Source organism: Lemur catta, chromosome 15 (assembly GCF_020740605.2).
Source record: "Lemur catta isolate mLemCat1 chromosome 15, mLemCat1.pri, whole genome shotgun sequence".
NCBI lineage: Eukaryota > Metazoa > Chordata > Mammalia > Primates > Lemuridae > Lemur > Lemur catta.
The window spans coordinates 44,199,379-44,219,263 of NC_059142.1; the positions used below are offsets into that span (position 1 = coordinate 44,199,379).

General features: G+C 56.8%; 1 protein-coding gene across 1 annotated transcript in view; it reads right to left on the minus strand.

Annotated features, from left to right (window-relative positions):
* Positions 1–19,885, minus strand: part of SCN4A (sodium voltage-gated channel alpha subunit 4) — a 43,791-nt gene that overhangs the window by 20,736 nt on the left and 3,170 nt on the right. Inside the window, exons 2-11 of the mRNA XM_045525814.1 lie at positions 7,598–8,262; positions 7,396–7,514; positions 7,182–7,271; positions 6,752–6,880; positions 6,171–6,262; positions 4,183–4,479; positions 3,205–3,268; positions 2,823–2,964; positions 1,831–2,040; positions 1,095–1,242 (exon numbers count right to left, since the gene is read on the minus strand). Of these exons, the coding sequence (XP_045381770.1) occupies positions 1,095–1,242; positions 1,831–2,040; positions 2,823–2,964; positions 3,205–3,268; positions 4,183–4,479; positions 6,171–6,262; positions 6,752–6,880; positions 7,182–7,271; positions 7,396–7,514; positions 7,598–7,870 (1,564 nt within the window). The 5' untranslated portion in view covers positions 7,871–8,262. The remainder of the gene's footprint in view (positions 1–1,094; positions 1,243–1,830; positions 2,041–2,822; positions 2,965–3,204; positions 3,269–4,182; positions 4,480–6,170; positions 6,263–6,751; positions 6,881–7,181; positions 7,272–7,395; positions 7,515–7,597; positions 8,263–19,885) is intronic.

The following is a 19,885-nucleotide window of genomic DNA, read 5'->3' on the forward strand; positions in this document are numbered from 1 at the left end:
CCCCAAAGCCATGGGGGCTCTGCAAGGACCGTGGCATGAAGCTGCTTCTCCACCTGACCTCCATGGCCTACAGAAGTGCCCTTGGCCTAGAGTGATCTCATTTACTCATCACGCAAGGTTAGGAGGCAGATACTGTTAGCGCCTCCCATTTCAAAGGTGGAGAAAGGGGACTGGGGCGGGTGGCAGCCCCACAGGGACCCTGGATTTGCCCCAGGGCTGGGGCAGCTGACCCCCAGCCCCATCAGCAATCAGCAGCTGAACCTGTCCCAAAGGCTGCAGCAGGTGCCCCAAGCAGTGTCTGAGGCCTGAAACTTCTTGCCATGGTCCCAGCAATGGCCAACTTTAGAGGCCTCCTCGGCCAGCCCTGCCCAGCACTCGCTGGGGCACTCTCTGGTCAGACACCTGGATGCCTGTCATAGAGTCAGGTGACATGGTGCCCTCTAGAGGGCTGCACAGTCCTGTAGGACCCCAGCTCCCTGGCACAAGACAAGCAGCCTGGGGAGGGAGCCAGATCTCTCCTCTGAGTCAGAGTTCCTTTCTTCCCTCCCTAGTCTGTCTTTCCTGTGCTTCTCTGTCCCTCCCCCTTCTTGTCCTCCCTCCTTCCCTCCCTCCCTCCCTCCCTCTCATCCATCCTTGCGTCCCTCTCTTTCCACGCATAAGCTCTCAGCCTTCCGTCCATCCACACTGCCCTCACTACAGCATCCTTATTCTTCTCCTGAACTCAGGGGGTGGCCCGCGGACTGGGGGGAGTCGGTGACTCTACCTGGGCAGTCTGACCTTTGACTTTTAACTTTTACCCAGAGAAACACTCGAGGAGCAGGATGTCCAGTTTCCGGAACACGCGGCCTTCTGGCTGGTATTGTTAGCCTGTCCCTCCCCACCGCCTTGGCGGCCCCCAAGGCCCTCCCGGAAGCACCAATTCCCACAGGGGCCTGGCCTCGCAGCCAGACGCGGGCCAGGTTGAGGCAGAACTATATTTACCACAGCCTTCTTTCTATGCCAATATTAAGTTACTGTCCTCCTGAAGCTGGGTGCAGCCAGGTGTCACACTGCCCTCAGGGGCCGGCGTGGGCACAGGGGCACAGGGCACTCACCTTCCATAGCATCCGAGATGGCGCTGTCTGCACTGCCGCTCGGCCTCGGGGCTCCCTTCTCCCCAGGCGATGCGTCCAGGCTGCCATTGCAGCCATGGGCTGGGTCCCCATCTGCCTCCCCACCTTCCAGAGCCTGGGCGGCCTTGGCCTGTAGACCAGCGAGGGGGATGGGCGCGAAGTCCCGCTCTGAGCCAGCGGATGGACTGACTTTCAGAGCCCCCTCCCAAGCCCTGCAGGGTGGCACCCCGTCCTCTTGGCCTGTGGCAAACCTAGTGCAGGTGGGGAAGGGGCCAACCTTGGTGGTGGTGGGGGTGACAGGGTAGGGACCAAGGTAACTGAGGACCCTCAGCCCTGAAGACCCTCAACTCTGATGCCCTTCATGAATGAGCAAACAGGCAGCCGCCCCCGGAGGCTACTCAGGACCTGCATCTCCCTCCGTGTGGACCCACCTGCTGCCCAGAAAGAATCACGAAACCAGAGGTATTTGAGCTGGATGGTACCAGAGGTTTAACTACTCCAGATTCCTTGTTATAGATGGGGAAACTGAGGCACAGAGCAGGGAAATACTCTTTCTACTGCCTGGGTGCCACCATACCAGCAAAGCACCCAGCCTGGCAACCCCTGCCCCATGCCCTCCGTCACCCTCGGCCTGCCCGGGAGACACCAGTGGCCAAGCAGCCCAGGCTGAGGGCAGGGAGAGCCCTGGGTCCTCGGCCTCCTCCCCCGGAGTCCAGACCTTCTCCAGCTCCTCCTGGTGCTTCTTGAATTTCTCGAGCATCTGCTGAAACTCCTCCTCTTTCTCCTGATCCTCCGCCAGGGTGGCCTCGTTCTGCTCGGCGTAGGCCATGGCCACCACGGCCAGGATCAGATTGATGAGGTAGAAGGAGCCCAGGAAAATGATGACCACGAAGAAGATCATGTAGGTCTTGCCGGCTGCTCGAAGGGTCTGGGAGCGGGGGGAGAAGAAGAGGGACCCCATGGCACCTGCCCCCTTTTACCCACTGCCCCCTCCATACACCCATTGCCCAGACGGGTAAGCAGAGAGGCTCCCTCAGAGCCTGGGGACTTGCAGGCCTCTGAGGCCAGCTGTGGCCATCCTAGGCAGGCTGAGCTGCATTCTAGGGAACCTCAAACTATGTACCTGGGACCCAGACATTCCTGGTTTCCTGGCTCAAAGAGCCCGGAGGAGCCCAGTCAGGGATCCCAAGGTCAGAGAGCCAGGATGGAAAACTGGTGACCATGGGTTTGGGGTCAGCTTGAATCCTAGCTTTGCCACAGCGCCTGGCACCGAGTAAGAGCTGAACAAATAGCAGCTGTGATTATTGTTGTTATTAACACCATCAGTGTTAGAAATGTGACCAGGGATCAGACGGCACTATCGCTCCAGACTCCTGCCCTGCAAACAGCAGGAGTTAAATGATTGTGCATGGGCAGAACGGAATCTCCAAGCTGCCCTACTGGTTATCGTGAGGCCCAGGGGTTCCTGGGCCCAAGCCTGCACCAGGCCCAGACCTCAGCTCCTAAAGCAAAGGTGGGGAAAGAAGTGCAGCCGTGGCTCGGCTCTGGGCAGGTGCTGGTGTCTGTAGGGACACTGAGAGGGTGTCACAGAGGAGATGGCCCAGCTGGGGCCTTGGCCATCCTGGGGAGGCTCCGTCAGGGCCTGGGGAGGCTGTGGGGATGGAGGGGGAGTGGCTGTGGGGCTGAGGGGCAGGGTGGGGGCAGCTGTACCAGCTGGAAGAGGTTCTCCCAATAGTCCTGTGTCATGAGGCGGAAGAGAGCCAGGAAGGCCCAGCTGAAGGTATCGTAGCTGGTGTAGCCATAGTTGGGATTCCGCCCGGCCTTGATGCACTCATAACCCTCGGGGCAGTGCCTAGGGATAGGACAGGGGACTGGCTTTAGGGGGTGGGGAGAGCTCCATCTGGGGACAGATGGGGGACCCCAAGGGTAAAACATCCCTCAGTCCTGCCTGTGTCCCCCAAACAGAAAATGATTCCATCCATGCCCATAGGTGTTCCTCACACTCCCATCTGCCCCAGGGCCTTGTCCCTAGTCAGCCCCTGTCATCCGAGACCCCTGGGGCACCTCTATCCCACCCTCTAGCGCCACTCACCCAGCGTCACTGCTGTTCCCACAGAGCAGGGCATCGTTGGAGCCCTCCAGGAAGTAGAAGTTCCCTTTGGGAGTCAGAGGCCACAAAGGAGGCAAGTCACCCACATGGACACGCTGTGAGCACCTGCACCCACTGCACACCTGGGGACAAGTCTGTGTGCACCACATACACCTAATGGATGTTCTCTGGGTGCCCCTTCCCCCTCCCTGCGGACAGCCCCAAGTTCCAAGGTCTCTGGGTGGGGACACCACAGGGAGCCCAGCTGTAAGCTGTGTCACCGCAGTGCCTACTGCGAGCGTAAGGTCAGGACACAGCAGGGGCACGGACGGAGCCGGAGGGGCGTGTGTGTGTGTGTGCGTGTGTGTGTGCACGCACGTGCGTGCGTGGGGCTACCGTGTACTCGCACAGGACCCTGACGAGGGGGTGAGCAGGGGCTAGAATCCAGGTGCCAGGGTGAAGAAGGGGGTCCTTTTCCTAATTTGCAAGAAGGCCCTCTGGACTGATAGTGGCAGCATGAGAATGTGCGTGTGTGTGCGTGTGTGCGTGTGTGTGCGTGTGTGCGTGTGTGTGCGTGTGTGCGTGTGTGTGTGTGTGCGCGCGTCTGTGAAGGATGGGTGTGTGCACAGATGTGGCCCTGCCAGGCTGTGAGTCCACAGCGTGATAGAGGAGGACAGGGTTGCACAGGGTAGGCAAAAGGGACTGTAGACTGTTGCTTTGTTTAGTGAGAGTTTAAGGATTTTTAAAGGAATCTGGCATTCATTGTCACACTATCCCTTGGAGGAAGGTATTATCTCAATTTTATCGGTGAGGATTCTGAGGGCCTGGGAGATCAAGCGACTTGTCAGAGGTTACACAAGCTGGTAAGTGCTGGATTTCAGCTCAGGTCCTTGCCAGGCTATGTGTGTCATAAAAAGCTGAGGAGGGGGCTGCTCTAGGGGCTGGGACAGGCCCCCTCGCCTGCCCACCCTCCACTCTGACCTTCGTCACTGATGTAGGCGTCCCAGTCAAAGGTGTAGTTGCTGGCCCAGCTGTCGTTGCCGTACCACGTGTCATTGCTGTACCACGTGTCATTGCTGTACCACGTGTCGTTGCCGTACCATGTGGTGTTGGTGTCGTTGAAGGGCGGTGGCCAGCGCACACACTTGTGCCGCAGGTTCCCCATGAAGAGCTGCAGCCCCACCAGGGCAAAGACACTCAGGCAGAAGACAGTGAGGATCATCACATCCGACAGCTTTTTCACCGACTGGATCAGGGCCCCCACGATCGTCTTCAGCCCTGGTCACAGACAGTGTACGAGTGTGGGCAGGGGCAGGGGCAGAGCAGGATGACAACGGACGCCCCGACCCCACCACCAAGGCTTTGCCTACTCATCTCCAAGGCTTGGGTTACTAGGCATCTACTTCCCCGAAGCCTTCTGAAATCCCCGCCCCGCTTCTCTGATCACATCTGCAATCTGGAGCCTTCCAACTGCCACAAAACCTCAGCCACCAGCAGAACTGACTACAAAGACTCAACGGGCTGTTGTCTGGCCTATAGAGCAACACAAAGGCATACAGTAGAGCTTAATAATTGTCACTGGGTTAGCACTGCCAACGTGTGTTTTACAGAACACGAATCCAAGCTGTGCCCTAGGGGAGTCAATAATATTTGGGAAAAGCTGTGCTCTATATTCTGCTCTTGGAGAGTCATTATGTGGATTATTCTATCAAAGGCTCTGAAAAGTCCTGCAGAAATAAAAAAAAAACTTTAATACTACATTTCCTTACCATATTTGACCACAGAACCCTTTTTCTTATAATGCCTAGCAACACCCAAGGAACAGCAAGGTTTGCTTTGAGAAGCTCTAGACTGACCTTGAACCATCTAATTACATTCTTTGGACAGACAAAGGCATAAACAATACTGACAGAATTCCGGGGGTGGATTCTGTCTGAAGAGCTATTATAACACTTCCTCCTTGAGACTAATCGTAGCACCTCTCACTTCAGTACGAGTTCACTTCCTCTTCTTATCCTGACACAGGAGACAAATGCTCAGCAGCCTCCTTATAACAACCCTCCTGGGATGCCGGCAGCCTGGCACAGGGGAAGGGCGACCAGCCTTGACTTGGGGGTCACCGCTCAGTGTGGCCTTCGGTAAGCACTTCCCCTCTCAGGCCTCCCCTTGCCCGGCTGCGGGTCGGGGGCTTTGGACTAGAAGAAAACTCAGGTGCTCTCTTGAATTTGGTTTTAACAATTTCCCCTCCATCCAGAGCCCGAGCTGCGTGACTTTCACGTCACTATTCTCTCCTTTCACGAGCCATCTCTGGCGTCTCCACGTACTTTTCTGAGGATCCGAATGATCCAGATTCTATTGATTTTGTGCTTCCTGATGCATTACTGGGGGATTGCCCTGGCTCTGCCGCCTAGCGGGCGTGTGGGTGGTCCTCATTGAGTTCTCAGAGCTGACACTTCCCTCACTGAGTCCCTTTGTGTCCCCCAACCCCCCCCCCTCCCCGCTCTGCTTATTTCATACATCGCACACCACGGGCTGGGGACTGTGAGCGCCTTATGGAAGTTAAGGCGTTTAATCCTTGAAACGACTCAGTGAGTGCTACTATTATTATCCACATTTTACCGATAAGGAAACTGAGGCACAGACAGGGTTAGCCACTTGCCCAAGGTCAAAGCTAGGAAGCAGGGGAGGTGAGAACTGGACCCAGGCAGTCTGGCTGCAGAGCCTGTGCCCGCAGCCACCTTTGCTCTCTGCGGCCTCCCAGATGCCCACCCCTCCTGCCTAGGGCCCCTTCTGCCCTCTGGCTGTGCAGCCCCTTTGTGCCCAGGCTTTGCTGTGGGTCCTACACAAACACCAGTCCGGGAGTGTTGTGACCCTGGGTCAGGCTCCTGGAAATGGAGCATCAGGTTCCAGGCCTGGGCATGGAGGGAGGCCTGTTGGCTCAGCAGAGGGTCCCTGTGCCTCCCCAGTACCTGGGATGACCGTGATGGTTTTCAGAGCCCGCAGCACCCGGAAGGTCCTCAGGGCTGAGATGTTGCCCAAGTCCACAAACTCCGTCAGGTACCTGTGGGGGCGGGGGGTGGGGGTTGGGGTGGAGACGGCATCAGAGCCAGGGGTGGGTGGTGGGGCAGAAGTCAGGGCCTCTCCAGGCCTGGGATGAGGATTCCCAAGGAACTGGGGCACCATGGAGGGGTGGGGGGCAGGCTGGACACCCCTGAGGTTCCTACTGGCAACCAACAGTTGGGAAGGACAGTGCAGGAGCTTCGCTGCTGGGAGTGTGGGTGGCAAGGATAGTCCAGCTCGCCCTGTGGGTGAGGAACTGTGGGTCAGGGCCCTCACTCGGTCATCGCGGTATGTGGAGGGGACACCAGGACAGCTTCCAAGCTGGACCCTGGGAGTGGTGGCTCCTAGAATTTCGTAGCTCACTATCTGCACAACTGACCGATGGCCCCTGCAGTCCGCCCCTCTGCGAGGGTCAGCCCAGTCTGCTGCCCTCTTTGGGGCTTGGCCCCCTCCCCGCACCCCCCAGCCTCAGGATGTGGGCCCTGCTCACGCCATCATGATGACGCTGAAGTCCAGCCAGTTCCAGGGGTCCCGGAGGAATGTGAAGTCATCGATGCAGAAGCCTCGGGCCAGCATCTTGATGAGGGACTCAAAGGTGTAGATCCCTGTGAAGGTGTACCTGGCGGGGAGAGGGCCGGCCAGGGCCAGGCATGTCACCCGGGCAGGGGTGTGTGTGGCAATGGCAGACTTCCCAGAAGGGGGGGCCACAGAACTGAAATATGACACCCAGGGGGCTGAGGACACTGGTGAGAGTGACATTGTGTGCCGCCCTGGGGGCTCAAAGGGCTGCCGAGGGCCACAGTGCCAGGGGGCCTTTCCCTGGAAGACAGCAGCGGTGTCACTCTGAGCATCTTCAGAGGTGCAGACACCTGAGATGGGCCGTGTCCCAGGGCTGGGGGCTTGCGTGGGGGGAGACTTACTCCACGTCCTTGGACCAGGGAGGCGGGTCACTCATGGTCATGAACACACAGTTGGTCAAGATGGTGATCATGATGAACATGCTGAACAGCGTGGGTGGCGTCAAGGAAAGTGAGGGAGCAGCTGGGAAGGGGAGGTGGGCGGAGGGTCCCCTGGCCCAGAGCACCCCAGCCCGCCCACCCCTCACCCCCGCGTCTCCCCACTCGGGCAGGATATGAGTGGATGAGCACCTTGATGGCACCGCGCCTGACGAGGCTGAAGGGGCTCAGCAGGTAGAGGGCAGGCGTGGCAGAGAAGCGGAAGATGGCCTTGCCCTTGTTGAGAACGATGAAGGTCTGAGGCGGGAAGAGAGCCCGTGAGGCCTGGGGACGGACAGACAGACGGACGACAGACAGAGGGAGCCCTCCCAGGCCCGGACCTTCTTGTCGCTGTAGTAGGGGTCCAGGTCCTCCAGGGGGATGCCGATGACCTCCGGTGGGGGGTCCCCATAGATAAGGGGCAGGTTCTTGCCGGCCTCCAGGTCGCTGCGCGGCTTCCGTTCAGCCTCCTCAATCTCCATCTGCTTGTTCCGCTCCTTCCGCGCCACCTCCTCCGCCGCCCGCTGCTCTATGGCCACCAGGGACTCCCGGGTGAAGGGGCGCAGGCATTCGGGGCCCAGAGGGACCACGGTTGCCAGAGACGGTCTGGCCATCCTCGCATCCTGGGCTCAGGGGCCAGGAAGGTGGCGGGCAGCCGGGGCAGCTGCAGCGTGCAGCTCCCGGGGTACTGGGCAGCCACCCTGCCCTGGGCCTGCTGACCACGCCTCACCTCCTGCCTGCCTGGGGGCTGGGCGGGGAGGGGGGCAGGCAGGCCCTGCCGGGGCTGGGGGATGCGCCTGCGAGGCCCAGGTGCTGCTGCTGCACAGGTGCTGGGCCCAGAGCATCACCCCGGACCCCACACCACACTGGCCCCGGCAGGTGTGGGCCGCCCTCGAGACTGACAGCAAACCAACCAGATCCTCTTCGGCCTTGGGACTTGGGGACAATGCCCCAGTGCCCTCAACTGCCTGCTGGGCTCAAACTCCGGGAACTGTGTGGCTTCAGCCTACGGAGACAGAGAGAGAACCACAGCTGGCTGTGCCCATGTGACCTCTGGATGGGCCAGGACAAGGGGCCCGGTGGGGTCAGCCTATGGCAGGACTGGCAGGTGGATTTCATCCCAAGGGCCAGTGGGGACACTGATACTGGCTGCCTGGAGATCTAGGTGGAGACCATTGAGGTTGCAGCCGGACCCGGTGCAAAAAGATCACTGTGATTGACTTAGTGATGTCTGTCGGGGGCGCGAGAAGGGAGAAAGTGGTGCCTCTGCCTGTGTTTGCCACCCTGGCCTGGGGGAAGGGAATGGAAGACGTGGGGGTGCGGACTCCCCTTTCCTGACCTTTGTGGTGCTCGGCTGGGAGAGGCAAGAAGGAAAGGTGCTGGGCCCCGCAGAGGGTCCCAGCCACCCCCTCCCACAGCCCTGGGGATCTGGCCTCGGGGCAGGCAGTGGGGGCTGGAGCGGGAAAATGCAGGGTGTGTTGCAGGCACCGTGTCAGGAGAGCTGCAGGTGCTAACGTGGAAGAGGAGGATGCACAGGGACAGTCACAGGGACAAGGAGATGGACAATTCTGATGGTGGGGGCCGGGCTGGAGCTCCCAGGGACTGTTTCTGGCTGGTGGTCCCTGCATGAGCCTTTGAGGCTGTGAGCACCATGGACTGTCTCCTGGGCCAGTCTCTGGCTGGGCCCCTCCTGCTTCCTCTCCTCTCTGCCCAGCCCTTCACAGCCTGCACCCTGTGGAAGGGAAGTGGCAGGTCACTTATCCCAAATGGCCCTGGGGGAGTGACCAGATCGCCAGGCAGGCACAGCCACATAGAGCCACACAGAGCCACTGCAGGGCCCACATGGACAGACCCTGGAGCCACCCCTGCACCATGGGGACCTGGACAGAGACCCTCAGAACCACAGCAGAGGGCAGCCCCCTCCCAGCAGTGCCCCTGGCCCGGCCAGTGCTGGCCCTTCTCAGGCTTGGTCAACAGGCGGAGGGTGGCCAGGGAGAGGCGGGAGCCACTGGGCAGAGCAGGCCACGCCCCCGTGCCTGGCTCCCCAGCTGCTCCCTGCCAGCACCCAGGAGTCGTGTTTCCACGGGGATGACTCTGCTCATTCCTGCGACCCTGTCCCTCAGCTGCTCATAGGCCCCATGGTTAGCGTGGGTGTGCATGTACACAGACGCACGCCCAGCCTGGAGCCGCCCCTCCTGCAGACCCTCCCGGATGTGCCCACGCAGCCCTGTCATACACCTTGCCACCTTCCTCCCCATCACCCACCCCACATATACCCCATACTCCGCTTGTCACTGCACAGAGGATGCCAACCTGCCAGATGGCCTTGGGGGGACCCCACGGCTGCTGTGCACCCACCCAATGTGCAGTCCTCGCTGCCACGATCCTCTGACCTTGACACTGCTCACCCTCCCCGTCACAGGAGCCCAAGTGGGGCCATAAAACCCCAGAGACACATGGTCTGGCTCCCAACCCAGCACTCGAGGAAACTACTCTCACCTGAGTCGCCAGAGGCCCCCAGTGGACAGACCCAGTGGTTTCTTCCCAGCCGGCCCTCCCACGCACTCGCGCTGCTCACGCCTTTCTTCTGGGGAGCAGGACGTGGCCTGCCCCTCCGGCCACTCTGCCAGCTCTGCCCTGCAACCTCCCCCTTCCTGTCCCTGGAAGACGCTTCTTCCCCGGGGCCTGTTCTGGAGCCTGTTTTCTTTGTATCGTGCCGTCTCTCCTTTCATCCTAAATTCCTCTCCTCCTTCCCTTTCATCACCCCTGAAGTCTGGCAGTTTGTTACATGAATGGAAGAACGTCCTCGTCGGTTTGGCGCTTTGAAGCTGGCTTTGGTTGGTGGCTGCCCAAAGCATCATCCTGCGCCTGCTGAGGCTGCCCCCTGCCAGCGTCGCTGTCCTCTCCATTCACCCCTCACCTGTTCTATTCAAATGACCTCCCACCTGCCTCCCCCCCTCTTGCCAGGTCCCTTCCAATCCTCCGCTACTGTCTGTTTCTAAAAGCACAAATCTGATCTTGCCACGCCCTGCTTACCGCCTTCACTGGCTCCCTGCTGCTTAACAGCAAGTCCAAAACTCCTCCCCAGACTCCTGAGGCCCTCCATGAGCCGATCCCTACCTTATCGCTTCCCCCTTCCCCAGGAGCTTCCACCGCCTGGCCTTGCTACCTCCATTTTCACAAACGGGCCAAGCTGTTTCCCACCCGCTTCCCTCACCGCCCCCTCCTCTTCGTCTCCCTGGAGAGCTCCAATTTGTCCTTTCAGACTCAACCTCCACAAGGACCACCGCCTCCAGGAAACCCTCCCTGAAACCCTCCCCTCATTTGCGCCACCAGCGTGCCTAGTGCCCAATAAAAGTTTATCAAGCCCAGGTGTGGTGGCGCATGCCTGCAATCCAGCTACTTGGGAGCCTGAGGCAGGAGGATCGCTTGAGCCCAGGAGTTCAAGGCTGCAGTGAGCTATGATTAGGCCACTGCACTCTAGCCAGGGCAACAAAGTGAGACCCTGCCTCTTAAAAAAAAAAAGTTTATTGAGTAAATAAGTGATGTATGAATTACAGGGACACTCCACCTTCAAACACACGCTGAACCTAAATCCTAACTAGAAACCGTATCTCCTACGATATCACCACCTCAAGCTCCCCGCTCTCCCCGGCCACCTGGTCAGCTCTCGGCTCACGTGCCTGGTTGCTATAATCCTTGGGTGCCTTCTGTCCTTTGACCTGGCACTTTCTCCCTCCCCATCAGACCACTCTGACTTCACTGCCCTCCTCATCCAGCCCCAGTTAGGGGATCCAAGATCCATCGTTACTCCCGCACAAACACCCCCAGCTCCCGGAGTGAGTTCTCTCTCCCCCAATCTGTGTGTCCCCAGCTCTGCTCTGTTGGAGCCAGCCCCTGAGCAGCTGGATGCGGCTGGAGAAATGACGTGACCAGGCTGGGTTCTTGCCGAATTCGTGGTTACAAACTCTGGCTTTGCCTTCAATCCTGCCAGCCCTGGAAGTGTGGATTTTTCTGGTATGTTCACTTTTCCACTTTTTGAGAACAATGATTTCATGCTTTCTCTTCTTTCCTCCACCCCCACCCCCCACCGGTCCCAGGACACTCCCAGCTGACGACCTTGCTTCGCCCTTCACTGAGAAAGTAGGAGCCCGACCTACAACGTCAAATCTCCAGGACTGTCCACTGCCCCAGCCCCTTCGTCTCTACCCTGTTAGAACAGAACAGTGACAGGAATCAAAGGCCAGGCCCCCCACAGGGCTCAGCACCCCAGCCCCTCTTGCTTCCCATGGGCCCCACTCTCCAGATGTCTTCTCTCTCTACCGCCATCAACCTCCTCCGTCTGTGAGCAGACTCTAGGGCCTTCCATCGTAGAACAGCAGCAGTGAGGACAAGACCACCCTCCCGGCCCCACACCGCCCGTCATCCATGGCCCCATTTTTCTGTTGGTCTTCATAGAAAAACTTCTTGGAAGGTGTCTACACCAGCTGTCTCTACTTCCTTACTTTTTGTTCGCTCTTCAACCCATTCCAACCTGGCTTCCGTTTCCCCCTCAACTCAAATGGCTTTTGTTAAGTCACTAACACCCTCCCTGCTGCCAAGACCAGGAACACGCTTCTGTCTTCACCTCCCTCGGCCTCTCTGAAGCATTTGGCCTGGCTGGCCGCAGCCCCCTTCTGGAACCCTCTGTGCGCTCAGCCTCCAGGGACACGCACTTGGGGTCTCCCTCCTCCCTCCCCACCTGCTTCTTATCACTTTCTTCTGCTTGTCCCTCTTTCTCTCCTCGGTCTCTGAGTTTCTCAGCGCTCAATCTGGTCTGAGTGGCATCATTCCTATGGCTGTAAGAATGTCACAGGAACAGGATAAACCTCTCCTTTGAACTACAGACTGGTTTATTCAGCTGCCTCCTGGATGGCGCCATGCAGAGAGCTCACCGGCCTCCCAGCTGGGATGAGACTATGGATCATTCATTGCTGCACCCACATTCCCCCTCAACCCACTAGATGGGACCACCCCATCAGTTGCTCAAGTCAGAAATCGGGATGTACTTTTTTTTTTTTAAGAGACAGAGTCTTGCTCTGTCACCCAGGCTGGAGTGCAGTGGCCCAATCATAGCTCACTGCAGCCTTGAATGCCTGGGCTCAAGTTCTCCCACCTCAGCCCCCTGAGTAGCTGGCACTACAGGCATGTGCCATGGCACCTGGCTAATTTTTTTTATTTTTCGTAGCTGGTCTTGAACTCCTGGCTTCAAGTAATCCTCCCACGTCGGCCTCCCAGGGTGCTGGGATTGCAGGCGTGAGCCACCACACCGGGCTTCAGGTGTCTCTCTGAATTCTCTTTTCCCCTCACCCACTACATCCAGCCTGTCCAAAGTTCCATTAATACCACCTCCAAAATACACCCACACTCCAGCTTCTTCCACCTCCCCTGGTCCACACCAAAATAATCTCTTGCAATAGCCTGTTTCCTGCTATTTGCTTTTTTTCCTGCGCCCTCCAAATCAGTCCCAGTAATCTTTTAAAAACAAAAAACTAATCATATTGTTTCTCCTCTTAAAACCTTCCAGTATAACTTCCAGTTGCACTTAGAGTAAAACCTGAACCTCCTATGGGGGCCTCCCGGGCCTGGTGACGGAGCCCCTGCCCTCCCCCACCTTTGTCTCTTGATCACGCCCCCTCGTCACTTGGCTGCAGTCCCACTGGCCTCCCTCCAGCTCCTTGACCACTGGGCTTGTGCCTGCCTCTGGCCTCTGCCCAGCTCCCACACTCCATGGGGCTCTCGTCCCCTCTCCCTTCACATGGCTGTCCCTTCACGTCCCCCCATGATAAGCACAAATGTCCCCTCTTCCAAGGGGCTTTCTCCCTCCTTCACTCTCCATCACAGTCTCCTGTATTTTCCTTGATATTATTTATCGTAATTTGTAATTACTTGTTTATTTCCCTAATTTACTTGTCTGCCTCCCCCACTAGACTGGAATACCAAGAGAGCAGCAACTGTGTCTGTCTAGGTCACCATGGCCAGACCCGCACCCGGCACATAGTGGGCACTCAATATGTGTTTGCTGAATGAATGAATGGATGAGGCCTTGGATACCTTTCCAGGGCTACGGGGGATTCTGATACGTCTCATGCATGCATTCATTCTGTTCATAGGCCGGAAGCTGAGCTAGCCACGAATAGGACACAAAGATGCCCTGGCTGGATGTCCTGCCTGCAGAGCTGACAGCCCGGGGAGGTGGACGTGGCCGTACACAACTGTGGCAGGGGAAGGTGGGTTGACTGTGATATGGAAGTTCAGGTGGATGAGTGGTTACTTCCACGTAGGCAGAGGAAGATGTGGCTTTTCAGTTGGGTCTCAGAGGATGAGTAAGGTAGGAACGGGGCAAAACAGAGGGGAAGGACATCTCAGGAGAGGGAACAGCCAAAGCAAAGACAGAGGCAGGACCCAGGGGACTCACTCACGTGTAGCACAGAAGCTGTTTAGGGACCTGGGGGGAGGTGGGATGGCAGCGGGGCCAGCACTTGGTGCCAGGCCTGGGGGTCTAGACTTTATGGCAGCCCTGGAGGGCCCCTCATGGGGGAGGGTTGGGGTGGGGCCATAATTGGTTGGCACATATGTTCCTAAAGCCACCCTTTCCATGTGTCTGGAAGAGATAGGACAAACTGTGTCGTTTTCAATGGGCCCCAGTGGAGAAATGAAAGGACATCTGGGACGTATGGACGGTGACTTCCTGGCAGGGGCAAAGCACTGACAATGTTCCATAACATGAAGTAGGCGACACGCTGGCAGACAGACCTCCACGTGGCTCCTTGGGCCACAGTCGGGAGTCAAGCTGGCCATGAGGTCAGCGCCAGCTCTCCTTCCACTGGCCTCCGCCCCAGCCTGTTCCCTGAGATGTGGCAGCTGAGGGTCTGGGGGTCTCCAGGCAACTGCTCCCCAGTGAATTTAAGAATGTGGGAGTTGCAAGGGCCTGAGAGAGCAATGAGTCCAACTCCCTCTTTTTTGTTTTTGGTTTTGGTTTCTACAGACAGGGTCTTGCTCTGTTGCCCAGGCTCAATCTTAGCTCACAGCAACCTTGAAGTCTGGGGCTCAATCATCCTACCTCAGCCTCCCCAGTAGCTAGGACTACAGGTGTGTGCCACCATGCCCGGCTAATTTAAAAAATTTTTTTGTAGCGATGGGTCTTGCTATGTTGCCCAGGCTGGTCTTAAATTCCTGGCCTTAAGTGATCCTTCCACCTCAACCTCCCAAAGTGCTGGGATTACAGGCATGAGCCACTGTACCCAGCCTGGGTTTTATAGATGGGGAAACTGAGGCCCAAAGAGGCACAGCAACTCCCCCCAGATCGCATATTTATTCATTCAACAAACATTTTCTGAGCTATGTGCTGGACTCTGGTCTGGGTGCCCAGGTGGACTGCAGCAGTGGCAAAGTCCCTGTCCTCACTGAGCTTGCATTCCAGAGGGAGGAGGCAGGCAGTAAATGGGGAAGCAAATAAGATAATTTTAGATAATGATAAACGAGAGGCTGAGCCAAGGCTAAACCCCAGCTCCTCGGGAGCCAGGGCTGGAGCCCATTTAGCAAGTGAAAAGTCCTGTCGAAACCACTGTCAAAACGGAAGTTTGGGCGGAAGTGGTGGGTAAATCGGGCCATCCTGGGGCCTGGAGGTGGTGAGCAGACAGGGATGGGGAGGGGAGGAAGGGTCGGAGCCAGAGAGCAGGCTGGGCCCAGCTGTCGGCAGGCAGGGAGCCGAGGCCAGGGACGCAGGAGGGCGAGGCAGCTCTTCCCTGGAGCGGGTCCAGCCCGGCATTGTCTCTTTGTGGGGCAGCCAGATCAGAACACCCAAGTCCAGATATAGTCTGACCACAGAGGCCTTTTCTCCCCAGCCTGGACACCCTTTGTATTCATTCATCCCAAGATGGACTTGCTTCTGTGGCAGCCCAATCACAAGGTGCAGTTTGCAGTCACCCCTGGGTCTTTTCCTTATGAGCTGTGGTCTAATTGGATCTTCCCCTTCCCATAAACTCTGCAATTGATTTTTCTCTTTTAAATCCGTGTGTAAGGCCAGGTGCAGTGGCTCACACCTATAATCCTAGCACTCTGGGAGGCTGAGGAGGGAGGATCACTTGAGCTCAGGAGCTTGAGGAGTTTGAGACCAGCCTGAGCAAGAGCAAGACCCTGTCTCTACAAAAAAATTTAAATAGAAATCTAAAAATAGAAAAAAGCCGGGCATGGTGGCATAAGCCTATAGTCCCAGCTACTCAGGAGGGTGAGGCAGGAGGATGGCTTGAGCCCAAGAGTTTGAGGTTGCTGTGAGCCCAGGCAACAGAGTGAGACTCTGGCTCAAAAAAAAAAAAAAAAAAAAAAAAAAAAAAATCCATGTGTACCTCAATAAAACATAATCCAATAATGTATGAAAAGAATTTTATACCTTGACCAAGTGGAATTTATCTCACATATGCAAGGCAGGTTCAACATTTGAAAATCAATTAATATAATCCATCCCATCAACAGGCTAAAGAAAGATCATATGATCATATCAATAGATACAGAAAAAGTATTTGACAAAATACAACACTCATTCATGATGAAAACTCACAGCAAACTAAGGACAGAGGGAAACTTCCTCAAGTCGATAAAGAACATTTACAAAAACGTCCACAGCTGGCATTGCTCTTAATGGTGAGGAACTCGCAACTTCCCCACTAAGATGAAGAACAGACAAAGGCGTCCCTCTCACAGCTCTTTTCAACATCAGAATGGAAGCCCCAGCAAATGCAATAGGACAAGAAAAGGGGATAAAAGGTATACTGTCTGGGAAGGAAGAATAAAACTGTCTTCGTTCACAGATGACATGGTTGTCTATTACAAACTCAGAACCAACGGAAAAAAACAAAAAACAAAAAACCCTGGAACGAATAATACTTACAGCAAGGTTGCAGGATACAGGGTACTATAAACCCAGGTGTAGGATTTTCTACCTACCTCTACTTAAGTTCCCTTTGCTCATTGCACCTGTTCACCTCCATTCTTCTGCGAAGGCCTGTTGGATCTTGATTTTCCCTCAGTTCAAGGCCATCCCTCACAGCTGGGTGTCTGTGGTCCTGACTGCCCCAAATTATCCACCAGGCAAAGCTCAGGACAGACAGACACCCTCCCTGCCCCCGCCATATGATTCTAGAACTTTTCTTCCTGGGACACCTAAGGTTTTGGAGAGGGTTCTTCAGACATCCAGAAATCTACCCAGCTGCACCACATCAGCCTGAAAGCCCCCAAGTGGCTTCAGCCATGTCCCTGCCAGCCTGGGATATAAAAGCCACTGTGAGCAACTCTCCCGGAAGATTGAGAATGGATGTGAGTGGCCCCTCACAGCCTTCCCCGTTCACTCCAGGGCACATCCCTGTGGACACAGAGGTGGCGGGTCGATTAGTGGCCTTGCTCCAGCCCCAGCCACCCCTCTTGCCAACCAAGCAGGCCTTTCATCTCCAGAAAAGCTGTTGCCCACTCCCCAGGATCTGGGGTTTTGTTCTCTGTGGATTGGGAGCAAAATTACCCAGAGCTGTTTGTGGCCCTGCCTTTAAACCTCACTGACAATAGGGGCTCAGACTCAGAACTTTCTGGGAGACTGAAGCAGACCAGACTTTTCTGTCCTGGCCAAAGACAGCACTGGCCATCCGGGTGGCCTCCTTCCCAAATTCCTGTGTTCCTGTTGTGGCCCCGCTCCAAGAGGAAAACACTGATCCCCACTTCCCCTAGTCGTAAGTCTCAAGTCACAGCTTTTTCTCAGCGGGGGCAGGCTAGGGTGGGGATGGGAAGGAGGGAGCTGTGTTGTTTCTCTGCCAGCACTGAGGGCCCAGAGAGGATGGAGGGCAACCTCACCCTGGCACACCAAGGCCTGGAGGAAGTCACCCCAGATGGCCCTCCCCTCCTGGCCTAACACTCTGCAGGGGACATCTGCTCCAAGAGGCCTTGGAGGGTGGCCTGGAGCCAAGAGCCTGCGGAGGACACCTCCGGACAGTCAGGGGCCCCGAGAGCTCTGGAAACCAACTGGAGTCATGGGGTGGGGCGTCCTGGGTGAGGGGTGGGCTAAGGCTGATTGCATTTTCCTTGAGGGCTCCCTGGGTCAGAACAGGCTGGGTCCCTAAAAGGCTCTTGATTCAACCAGTCTAATAATTTGTTCTACCCAACGGGTAAGAATGATAGTGGTGGCCACATTTATTTTGCGCTTACTGTATACCAAGGTTGGTTTCCTGTTCAGGATACATTGGCAGTCCCTCCTCTCACACTCAGTCATGTTCCCTGTCAGTCTCCAAAGGTGCTCTAAGAACGTTGGTTAGTCCTCCCTGAGCTTCTGCCTCCTCTCCCAAGCCTGACTTCTCCTCTACCCAGAGTGCTCTGCTTGGCTCGGGCCTAATGAAATAAAAGCCCATAAATGGGCTGTTTGGGTTCGATGCACCGTGTCCCCTTCCCTTGAACCTCCCATCTCATCTGTTGGCCCTGGAAGCCTTTTCTCCCCAGAAGCAAGGCCCCAGCATGGGTTTCTTCTCCCAAATCTGAGCCTTAAGTTAAAGGGATTCATCTCAAGATGTGGCATCCCAGGCTTCCATCAGCTTGGGAAAGATTCTCCTTGCAGTGGGAGGGGTTGGTTCCCTGTCCCCCAAATTTCAGTGCATCCACCTGCCCCGCTGATGTACGCAGGCCCACGAGGTGGAAGCTTCAGAAATACTCCTTGACCAGAAGCAATCATGGCCACGTTCACTTGGTGTTTGTCACACGCCAGGCACCGTTCCAGGTGTTTCACTTTCATCATCCCGGCTAACAAGCGGCAGAGCCAGGACTCGAACGCAGCTCTGTCTCATGCCAAACCCATGTGCTTGCCACTACAGGCTCGGCCTCCCTCCAGCCCTTTGGGGAACTGGGCTGGGCATAGCTGCTGTCCCCCAGCACAGGGCCTGCCCAGGTTGAGGTCCCATCCAGGTTGCCCTCTGGGCTGGCGCAGCCCTGAGCCATCTGTCCGCTTCAAAGGGCAGGCCAGAGTCCTTGAGCTGAAAGGTGTGGGCTGGGGTGCGCGTCTGGCAGGCCCTGGCAGAATTGCGCTCAGTCGTCTGAGGCTTCATGTGGGGAGCTGTGTGCAGCTGTGTGCAGCAGGGGTGGGCAGGGGGAACTACAGGTCAATTTGCACCAATCAACCCTCATATATGCCCCAAACAGCCCACTCATGCACATGTGTGCGTACACACACACACACACACACACACGCACGCACACGCACACTCTCATGCTCACTCACTCATCGCCTGTATGAGTCATTTCCCAGCTGCTCCAAAGGGTGGGGTTCCACGCAGGCCTGGGGCTTCCTGCCCTCTATTGGCTTGGATCTTTTTTTCTCTTTCTTTTTTTTTAGAGATGGGGGCTCACTATGTTGCCCAGTCTGGCCTTGAACTCCTGGGCTCAAGAGATCTTCCGCCTCAGCCTCCCGAGTCGCTGGGACTACAGGGGCACGCCACCATGCCGGGCATTGGATTGTTTTAAGGAGCCCCCAAGCACAGTGACCCAGACACCATGGATGCCCCCCAGACTGGTGTGTGCACATCCCTGTCTACACACACGTCTAAGCCCACCTCACTTGGCCCTTGGACACGTCCCCCTTGCACACAGAGCTGCCTCCCTCACCCGGCCAGCTCCTCCAAGAGGCCAACAAGGGGACTCGGTCAGACCTGACCCGCCCCTGCGCCTGGAGAATTCCAGGGCCAACATGGCTCCCCAGCCCCTCCATCAACCCCCCAACCACAGAGGGAGGATGGGCTTTGAGCCTTTCCGCTTGGGACATGGGGAGTTGGGGTCACAGGCACCCACACTAGAGGAGCAGCCCTATAGCTACAGCCTGGAACCTCCAGGAAGGGCTGATGTGGGGCCCTCTGGTCCTTCCATCCAGGGCTGCCCCTTCCACAGCCGGGCCCTGCCGCTCGCTCTGGGAACTTCACTCTTCCCCAGAAACTGCTCTAGGGATGTTTCCTCACCAACTACTCTTTGGAGATCCTTCTCCAAATTTAGGCTGACTAAGAACTTGCCAACATCAAAAAAGGTCAGAGTCAATGGCAGATCTTACGAGCAGGTGAGCCGCAGGGACCCTGCCTTGCTGCTTCATAGCCCTTCCGGCAACATCTGCAGACCACAGGCCCTCCCAGAAGGGGCTTTGCAGTCCATTGTATGGAAGGACCCTCACTCGAGGGAGATCACATAGGAAACCCACCCCCTCAGCTCTGAAGGGTGCCCAGGGCTGGACGCCAGGCCGTCCTTCCCGTAGCGCCCTCCCTCCTCCTCTTATCCTCATGACGAAACATTTTAAATATTTCAGGGTCACAGCCTGGTCACAGCCACAATAATATTAGCGAACACTTACGTAGAGCTGACTGCATGTCAAGCTTTGTTCTAGGCACCTCACGTGTCCACAAGCATATTTAATCCCCACCATGATCCTATTATCACCCCACTTGACAGATGGGGAAACTGAGGCAGAGAGATCAGTAACTTGCCAGATGTTACTTATATATAAACCAGGACTGGAAGCCAGGCCCTCAGGGCTTGAGAGAGACCCTGGCTCTTGACGGCCGGTCCATGTCACTGCC